Below are 9625 nucleotides of genomic sequence, written 5' to 3'. Positions count from 1 at the left end.
GGCCATTAGTTACACTGGGAGAGGCCAGCGCAAGCCACCGGTTGTACCAGCGTCAGCTGGCTAAAATCGACGAGGCAAGTCAAGGCTACCGGCCATAGCGGGACCGAGTCCTCAAGGCCCCTGGTCAGAGTGGGGGTGGGGGGTGCCCGCGGAGATCCCAGCCCAGGACACTGGCTGGACTGGTTTCAGGACCCGCCGCAGGCGCTGGACAGCCGAAGCCGGGACAGCCCTGGGCTCGTCCCTGGGCTCGGGGGCGGAGGGAGCCCCGCGCCTGGCCGTGCGCTGGGAGGTCGGCTCCGGGCAGTGGGAGGTCCTGGCCCCGCGCCCGGGCTGGGGGGGCCGAGGGGGGCCGCGAGGGCGGGGCGGGGCGGGGCCGCGGGGGCGGGGCCTCTCGCGCCGAGCTGCAGTCCCCGCTCAGTCGCCGCCGCCGCGCTGCGAACATGGAGCCCCCGGACGCCCCAGCCGGGGCGCGCAGGGCCCCGCGGCTGCTGCTGCTGGCGCTCCTGCTGGCGGCGCACCCAGGTATGCTCGGGCTAACAGGGTGGGACTGGGGGGCGGCCCCTGCGCACCGTGGGAAAGCAAGGAGAAGGAGCTTTCAGCGACCCCAAGAAGCAAAATGTGGGGACCCCAGGGAGGAGGGGAGCATTGGAAGGTACCCCTCCCACCGAGAGACCTGCGCACAGCCAGGCAGGACAGCTGGGGGATGTACGGCAGTGGACCAGAGATGACCAGAGGAGTCAGCTCCTTCCCACTCAGGACCTTGGAGTCTGGGTCCCCAGCCCCTGCTCCCTCAGACCCTGGAATCTGGACCTCAGCCCCTCTTCTTTCAGACCCAGGAGTCCAGGCCTCCAGTGGCTAGAGTGGCTTCTTCCAGGACACAGAACACCAAAACTCCAGGGGTCCTCCCACAAAGGTTCTCAAGTTTTGGGGGGTCAGGGGCCCCTTAAAGAAGCCAGGACCCTGCAGCTGGAAACCAGTGATTCATACACATTTGAGGGTTTCCCCAACCTAAATTCAGAGTCCAGACTGTATAAAGAACCCATCTCCCTCAGGAAAGGGCTGGAACCAGCCCTGGGCAGTGACAGTGGAACAAAGTGTTTCCAAGTGACAGTGCCCCCTTCCTGCGGCCCCAGATAAATTCACACACCTGCGTGGTGATGGGAGGGGAGGGGGCCCTGAGGGGCTGGGGACAGAGGGACAGAGAGATGAGAGAGAGCTTGGGGAAGAGAGAAGAAATCTCTTTGCCTACCCTTGCGATCTGCACCTCGGATCCAGCTCTAGGCACCAGCCTGGCCCCATGAGCCTCCCCTGGGACAGGCTGGGGCCAGAGGTAGCTGCTTGGGAAGCCAGGCCCCTGGCACAAGCATTGCAAATGTGGGTCCCCAGGGGTAGGGCTGGGCCAGGCTGGGTGGGGAAGGGAGGTTCTAAGAACTGAGAGCCGATGCCAGGATGCCAGCCCAGAGGGTGAGAGAGCATGGTAGTTTCCCAACAAGAACCGCTCTATCTGCCAGGACCCTGCCAGCAGCCCAGGCCCCTAGCTCCCTTCTCCCTGATCCCAGGATCCTGGGCCTCCACTTTATCCTGTTCTGAAGTGACTCACCTTACCCCCTTCCCCGTTCTATCCAAGAGACGGTGGGGGGGGGGCCCGAGGGGCGGGCGGGGGGCTCTGGCGCCAGGCCGGGCAGGTCTCAGCCAGCCTGTCCCTCCCACATTCCTGAAACCTGCCCAGCCCTGTCCCCCCTTGCCACCCCCACACACTCATCCTGCCTGAGCACCAGGCCCAGCTGCAGCCCACACCCAGCTCCCCATTCACAAGAGAGCAGAAGAGACCAGGAGCTGAGAGAGATGGGACAGAGAGACAGGCTGAGAGAGACAGACAGGGACGGAGACGTGGAGACACACACGCAGAGGGGAAGACCACGATGGAGAGAGATGTACCCCGCATCACTTTGATGGGCCCTGCCCAGGATGCTGGAGGCAAAAGGATGAGCCAGGCCTGGCCCTGCCCTTGAGGGGAATTTGCCAACCCCAAGAGCAGTGAACAGAGGCCACGGGGGCCTGTGCAGCCCAGGGAAGAAACCCTCAGCTCTCTCCGCAAGTGAGGGAGAGATGGAGGGAACCGCTGATGGGATCTGAGGCTCAGAAATGTAGAGATGAGAGATGGAAGGAAACAGGAGCTGGGTCTGAGGGAGGAGGGGCTGGGGCTGGACCCCTGGGTCTGAGGGAGGAGGGGCTGGGGGCCTGGACTTCTGGGTCCTGGAGGAGGAGGGACCCTGTCTGGAGGGCTCTTTCATTCTTTCTATTGAGCCAGGGTTTTGCTCTTTTGCCTGAGCTAAAGTGTAGTGGCATCATCACAGCTCACAGCAACCTCAAACTCCTGGGCTCAAGCCATCCTCCTGCCTCAGCCTGTCAAGTAGCTGGGACTACAAGCATGTACCACACCATACCTGGCTAATTCTTATATTTTTTGTAGAGATGGGGTCTCACTCTTGCTCAGGCTGGTTCGAACTCTTAGACTCAAGCAATTCTCCCACCTCAGCCTCCCAAAGTGCTAGGATTACAGGCATGAGCCACTGTGCCCTGCCTTTTTCTTTTTTTTATTAGAGATAGAGTCTCACTCTGTCGCAGTGGCATGATCATAGCTTATTGCAGCCTTGAACTCCTGGGGTGAAGTGATCCTCCTGTCTCAGCCTCCCTAGTAACCGGGACTACATGCATATGCCACCTCATTTGGCTAATTTTTCTTTTTAATTTTGAAATGGTTTTGTAGAGACAGTCTCGCTGTATTGCCCAGGCTGGTCTCAGACTCCTGGACTCAAGCGATCCACCCACCTTGGCCTCCCAAAGTGCTGGGTGGGATTGCAGGGATTACAGGTGTGAGCCACAGCACCCGGCCTGGGAGGCTCTTTCTGTCGGTGTGGTGGGAGATGCCTCCACTGCTCTCCCACAGGTGCCCAGGCTGAGGTGCACCTGTCTGTGCCCCCCCTGGTGGAGGTGATGCGAGGGGAGCTTGTCACCCTGGACTGCACTCCCTTGGGAGCCCACGACCATTATGTGCTGGAATGGTTTATTGTGAGTGCTTCGGGCTGGAGGGGAAGGGAGGGGGGCTGGGAATCGGCACAGCAGGTGGCAAACACTCATCAGGGCCTGAAGGACTGTAAGAGATCCCCCAAGCTGTATTTCCGTGTTACAGATGGAGTAATAAATTGAGGCCCAGCGAGGGAAGGGGCTCTCCAAGGTCCCAGGTGTCTGGGCTCGGCTGAGTCTAGAATGAAGTCCTCCTTCACATGGCTGGCTGTTGTAAGAGAGACCAATCAGAGACAGACACCAAGAAAGCAAGAGACTCGGGGACAAGACTAAAGAGGAGAGAAAATGAGAGACAGGCGGGAGTGGGAGAGACAGAGAGGAGGAACGATGGGAACAGCATGAGATGGAGAAAGGGAGACAGAAAAATCGAGAAGAGATAAGGAGCAGGGGCAGGCAGGGTGGAGACGGACAAAGGGACCAAAGAGTGATAACAAGGGGAAAAGACGCAGCCCTGGGGGGCAGCAAAGAGCACAGGGGCCGTGGAGAGAGGCCGAGGCTGAGCGGGCCAGGCAGCCGGAGCTGAGCGCCCACCCGCCCGCAGACCGACCGCTCCGGGGCCCGCCGCCGCCTGGCCTCGGCTGAGCTGCAGGGCTCCGAGCTCCAGGGCACGGTGCACGACACCCGGGGCCGCAGCCCCCCGTACCAGCTGGACTCCCAGGGACGCCTGGTGCTGGCGGAGGCCCAGGTGGGCGACGAGCGGGACTACGTGTGCGTGGTGAGGGCCGGGGCGGCAGGCACCGCCGAGGCCACCGCGAGGCTCAGTGTGTTTGGTGAGTGTCCGTGGGCACCCCTGGGAGGGGGCGCGCAGGCGAGTGCCGGGGGAGGGGGCTCCTGACATGAACATCTTCCCCATTAGCAAAGCCAGAGGCCACTGAGGTGTCCCCCAACAGAGGGACAGTGTCTGTGATGGAAGACTCTGCCCAGCAGGTACCTCAGGGATGGACCTTGATTCCAGGGCTCCGGGGGAGGAGGGGACAGAGGGCCTGGACACCTGGGTCCTAACCGAGCAGTGGCCTGGACTCTGGGGTAGGATGGGGGAGGGGCAGGGGTCCTGGACGCCTGTGTCCTGGGAAGTAGAGGCTGTGGGCCCAGAATCCCGGGTCCTGCCGGAGGAGGGGGCTGGAGGCCTGGGCTCCTCAGTCCGAGGAGTAGGGGGCTGCTGGGGCTTCGGACTTCTGGGTCCCGGGCAGCGTGGGGTTAGGAGAACTGCGGGAAGGGAGACCCAGACTTCAGAGTCCTGGCTCAGAGCCCAGGCCGTGCCGTGTCTGCCTCAGATTGCCACCTGCAACAGCCGGAACGGGAACCCGGCCCCCCAGATCACGTGGTATAAGGATGGGCAGCGCCTGGAGGTGCCCATGGAGGTGAACTCAGGTGAGCGGTGCGGGAGCTCAGCGACACGTGGGCTGGGGCAGGTGGCGGCTGGGGGCTGGCTGACCGCCTCCCCCCTCTCTCGCAGAGGGCTACATGACCAGCCGCACTGTCCGGGAGACCTCGGGCCTGCTGTCTCTCAGCAGCACCCTCTACCTGCGGCTCCACAAGGCCGACCGAGACGCCGGCTTCCACTGTGCCGCCCACTACAGACTGCCCTCAGGCCAGCACGGCCGCCTGGAGAGCCCCCCGTTCCGCCTCACCCTGCACTGTGAGTCCACACTGGCCCTTGACCCCCTGACCTCGGACTCCACACCCCTCCCCTCTGGCCCGCCACCCCCCTGCCTCCCGCTGAAATACGCACTGGTGCTGGCCACCGACCTCTGACCTCAAATGGTAGCACGAGCCCCATCCTGACTTCTGACCCCCGCAAAGCACCCTGAACCCCGTGGAGTTTTAGGACTAAACGATGTGCCCCACCCTCTCATGCTGAATCGGGCCCCCATGTGACATATGGCCCCAAATCTCACACTGACCTGTCACCCACACTGATTTCTGACCCTTGACCTGTGCGCTGAGCTTTCCTCAACCTCTGAACTCTGGCACCCCCATCTCAGAATAAGTGTGAACCTGAGCCTTGAAGCATATGACCTCCCCTTTGATGCAGAGCTCTGCCTTCAGCCAGCCCTGCCTGTCGCCTGATCACGTTTCCTCTGCCCTTAGATCCCACGGAGCACGTGCAGTTCTGGGTGGGCAGCCCGTCCACCACGGCGGGCTGGGTGCGCGAGGGCGACTCTGTCCAGCTGCTCTGCCGGGGGGACGGCAGCCCCAGCCCAGAGTACATGTTCTTCCGCCTTCAGGTGACCCACCCCTACAGTCCCTTTGGGACTCCCAGCCCCTGACCTCTGCGCCGTATTAATCCGCATCAACTTCTGATGCTGGACCTGGGTGGCCCCCAGCATAGCAAGCCACCTGACCTGGTGACCAACTAGCTAAAGGGACCTCTGACCCCTGATTTGAGAGAGTCATGACTTAACATGGTGCCTGACTTGGGTGACCCCTGATCCCTGACTTGAATGGGCCCTGGCCTAGAATGACACTAACTTGGTGACCCCTGACCTAGCATAACCGCACTGGACTAGGGTGGCTCCTGAGCCTGGTTCCTTGTCCCTGGTCACCTAGGACAACCAGGAGGAAGTGCTGAATATAAATCTTGAGGGGAACTTGACCCTGGTTGGGGTGCATCGGGGCCAGAGCGGAACGTACGGCTGCAAAGTGGAAGACTATGACGCTGCTGAGGACGCACAACTCTCCCAGACCTTGGAGCTGCACGTGGCCTGTGAGAGCCCCGGGAGGGGGAGGAGGCCAAGCGGGGCCCTGGCATCAGCTGTCTCCTCATCCTCCCCGCCCACAGCCCTGCAGTTGCTCGGGCATCCTGAATATTCTGCCTTGAACCCTTTCGCTGCACGACTATGGTGATTGCCCTGGTTCTCTCTCTGCAGGGTCCCCACCCCTGCCCTCTCCAATCTATTCCATACAAGGCAGCCAGAGACCTCTTTCCATAGCACACACCTGACCCTCCCCTGCTCAGAACCTGCCATGGCTCCCCAGTGCCCTTGGGAGAAAACCCAGGTGCCTCACCATGGCCTTCAAGGCCCACCTGGCCAGCTTCGCTCCAGCTGATCCTTCTCCCCAGTCAAAGCTGCCTCCTCATCCCCCTTCCCCCAGGCTTCTGTCCTCATTCCTACCTGAACTCCACTCCCTCCCTACCGTCTACTTCTAACCAATTTCTTGGATCCCAGGCTTCGAAGAATCCGTTTCAGTTTGCTCACACCCAAGCCCTGGGCAGAGCCTCTGCTCCTCCTTGGTTGGCACTCCTTACATGTCCCTTCCCGGGGTAGACCCTGTGCCAAATATTAGATGCACGCGTGCTGCCCCAGGAAGGGGCGTGACCTTGGGTGAGGGGCTCTCAACAGCTGAGGCAGTTCCCAGAGAGGGGTGACAGCTGCAGGCTGACAGCTGTCATCCTTCTCAGCAGCTGGTGGAAGAAATCCTTCAGTGCTATAGGGAAGATCTGGGTGTCCACAATAGGGGGTCTGTGAGGAAGGGACATTTGAGCAAGAAACCAAAGAGTGGAATCAGAGACGCAAAGAGCTAGAAGAAGAGCTTTCCAGGCACAGAGAGCAAGTGCAAAGGCCCTGAGGCAGGACCCAACTTGGTCTACTCAAGAACAAAAGCAAGAGGACAGGGTAGCTGGAGCTCAGTGGGCAAGTGGGGGAGGTGGGAGGAGACCAGGAAGGATCTTGTAGGGCAAGGGTACTGGGGAGCCACTGTAGGGGGCTGACCAGTGTGTTTTGTCCCTCTGGCTGCTCAGGGGAGGAGGACTGGAGAGGACAAGAGTGACGGGCAGACCAGGCAGGAGGAGGTGGTCGAGACAGTCAGACCCAGGGTCAGACATGAAGAGATGTGGGGATCAGAGCAGATAAAGACCTGCGGGAAGGATGGTGTGGGGTGACGGGGAGGAGAAGGCAAGGGACACCTCACGCCCTCAAGGTTAGCCATTAACCTTGGGCTCAGATGTCTGCTCTGGGGAAAAGCAGCCGACTTGGGCGTGTATTTCGGAGTTGGATCCTAGATTCTGGCTCAAGGGCCTGGACAGGAGAGTGACTTCATGGAGATGGGGACAGCGAGGAGGAACGTTTGTCATTTTCTGCTTGTGATTGTCCACTGATGTCTGTGTCCCTGACAGCCCCGGAGAGCCCCCAACCGAGTGGGCAAGGGGCTGGGAAAGGTGACAGACTGTACCCCCTCCAGACCTGGACCCCCTGGAGCTCAGCGCCAGGGAGGAGCTCTCCTTGCCCCTGAAGAGCAGCACAGCCGTGAACTGCTCCGTGCGAGGCCTGCCCAGCCCCTCCCTGCGCTGGACCAAGGTGAGAGGGAAGGGACCCCCCTGGCCCTGGGACCCTCGGCCTGCTCCCTCCTCTCTTCTGCCCACCCTCACCCTCTCCCTCCCCAGGACTCGGTGCCCCTGGGGAACGGCCCCACGCTCTCCCTCAGCTCTGTCACCTTCGATTCTGCTGGCACCTACACGTGCGAGGCCTTCATGCCCACGGTGTCCCTCAGCCGCACGCAGAGCTTCAAGCTGCTGGTCCAAGGTGCGGGGGTAGGGGAGGCTAGGATGGGGACAGGTGGAGGGGTGGTGGCCAGGACAAATCCTATGAGTCTGTGGCCGGGCCTCTGCCTTCTGCTCTGTTTCTCTCCTCTCTCCTTATCTCTCCCTCCCTCCTTTCCCTTCCCCTGTGTGCCGTCCTCTCACTCGCTTCTGTCCCCACCACCCCCAGGGTCACCGGAGTTAAGGGCAGAGGAGACAGAGCCCGAGGCAGAGAGCAGCTGGAGGGAAGGAGATGAAGCCACGCTGGTCTGCTCTGCCCGCGGCTACCCGGAGCCCAAACTCACCTGGAGCCAGCCGGGCAGCAGCGTAAGGGACCCTCAACACCGCGGGGCCCAGGCACCCTCCCACAGCCCCTCTGGGGACACCCCTTCACTGACTGCCCACTTCCCGGGGACTGGACATCTCTCACCTCCACCCTCACCCCAGCCCTGATCCCAGGGCCCGGCCTGACCCAAGCCCCCACAGTCGGCAGAGCCGGTGCCCGGGAGGCAGGGCTGGGTGAGCAGCTCCCTGACCCTGAAAGTGACCAGTGCCCTGAGCCAAGACGGTGTCTCGTGTGAGGCCTCCAACCCCCATGGGAGCACCCGGCACGTCTTCCACTTCGGCACCGGTGAGTACCCACGGCGGCAGGAGGGGAGCCAGGTGTGGGGCAGACACAGCCCAGCTGCCTGACCCCCACTGTCCGGTCCCTGCAGTGGCCCCCCAGATCCCCCAGGCTGGAGTGGCTGTCATGGCCGTGGCGGTCAGCGTGGGCCTCCTGCTGCTCGTCGTCGCTGCCTTCTATTGCATGAGGCGCAAGGGACGCCCTGGCTGCTGCCGGCGCGGGGAGAAGGGAGCTCCGTGAGTGACCTGCAACCTCCGAGTGACCTCATATGCCAGCCCTGTCTCCAACCCCCAGCCCAGCCCAGCCCAGCCCATAACCACCCTCAAACCCATCCCTCCTAACCTGTCTGCAGCCTTGACCCAACACGGGACCACGCCCAACTCCAGCCCAACTCTAACCACGCCCCCATCTCTCCCCTAGCTGCTCCTCCAAGTCCAACCTCACATCCAGCCATTCTCTGGCCACATCCCCAGCCCAGCCCAGGACTGTCACCAGACCCTTCCCATTGCTAACCATCCCAACCACAGGGCCACCCTCAGCGCCATTCCAGACCCGTCCCAAAGCCAACCCCAACAGCATCTTCAACCCTATCCTTGCCCCCTTCCCTCACCCCAACACCATTGCCACCCCTACGCCATCCCCAACCCATTCCTGCCCACCCCAGAGTCCACCCCGACCCAGCACAACCCCATCCTCACCTCCCATCCCCAGCTCCCAGCCATGACCACCCCAACACGCTGCCTCCTCCCCGCAGGCCACCTGGGGAGCCAGAGCTGAGCCACTCAGGGTCAGAGCGGCCAGAGCAGACGGGCCTTCTCATGGGAGGGGCCTCTGGAGGCACCAGGGGTGGCAGCGGGGGCTTCGGAGATGAGGTAGGTGAGGGCCTGGGCCGCCTGGTGAGAGGGGACCTGCTGGACAGCGGAACAGCCCCCAGGCACAGGCTGACCTCCCCGTCTTCTCCCCAGTGCTGAGCGCAAGGACCTCCTAGAGGCGGTCACTGGACTCGGAGTTGCAGGCATCAGACCAGCCTCCCTGCTCACGCCGGCCGCCCCCGCCTTCCCTCTTCCCTCTCCCTGCTCCGGCCCTCCCTTCCTTCCTCTGCTGGCCAAGCAGGGACCCACAGCGGGAGGGAAGGAGGGAGGGGACCTTCCTCCAGGGAGTGTGACTCTCCCAGGCCCCAGAATAGCTCCTGGACCCACGCCCAGGGCCTGGCCTGGGACGAGGTTCGAGGGTCCGCTGGCCCGGGCTATTTTTACCTCCTGCCTCCCTTGCTGGTCCCCCCACCTGACGTCCTGCTGCATAGTCTGACACTGGATCCCTCCCCCGCCCCGCCCCACCCCCGCCCCCCATCATCTGTGGACACTGGAGTCTGGAATAAATGCTGTCTGTCACAT

General features: G+C 62.4%; 1 protein-coding gene across 1 annotated transcript; it reads left to right on the top strand.

Moving 5' to 3' along the window:
* Positions 1-392: 392 nt before the first annotated feature.
* On the top strand, positions 393-9625 carry BCAM (basal cell adhesion molecule (Lutheran blood group)). The gene is made up of 15 exons (XM_045531479.1): positions 393-522; positions 2951-3072; positions 3629-3857; positions 3944-4014; positions 4362-4458; positions 4544-4726; positions 5179-5315; positions 5638-5794; positions 7270-7385; positions 7472-7610; positions 7797-7933; positions 8093-8237; positions 8323-8467; positions 8986-9103; positions 9197-9625. The coding sequence occupies exons 1-15, from the start codon at positions 441-443 to the stop codon at positions 9200-9202; spliced, it is 1884 nt and encodes a 627-aa protein (XP_045387435.1). The 5' UTR covers positions 393-440; the 3' UTR covers positions 9203-9625.

The sequence above is a fragment of the Lemur catta genome, chromosome 19 (assembly GCF_020740605.2).
Source record: "Lemur catta isolate mLemCat1 chromosome 19, mLemCat1.pri, whole genome shotgun sequence".
Taxonomy (NCBI): Eukaryota; Metazoa; Chordata; class Mammalia; order Primates; family Lemuridae; genus Lemur; species Lemur catta.
The sequence above is the reverse complement of the archived record's forward strand: the minus strand, read 5'-3'. Positions and strand labels throughout refer to the sequence as shown.

What these genes read in the sequence shown, in the direction of transcription:
- BCAM (XM_045531479.1), top strand. Translation starts at nt 441, where the DNA reads ATGGAGCCCCCGGACGCCCCAGCCGGGGCGCGCAGGGCCCCGCGGCTG. An exon ending in GTTCCGCCTCACCCTGCACT is followed by an intron (nt 4,727 to 5,178) that starts GTGAGTCCACAC and finishes CTCTGCCCTTAG; the next exon opens with ATCCCACGGAGCACGTGCAG. An exon ending in CCTCCCTGCGCTGGACCAAG is followed by an intron (nt 7,386 to 7,471) that starts GTGAGAGGGAAG and finishes CTCCCTCCCCAG; the next exon opens with GACTCGGTGCCCCTGGGGAA.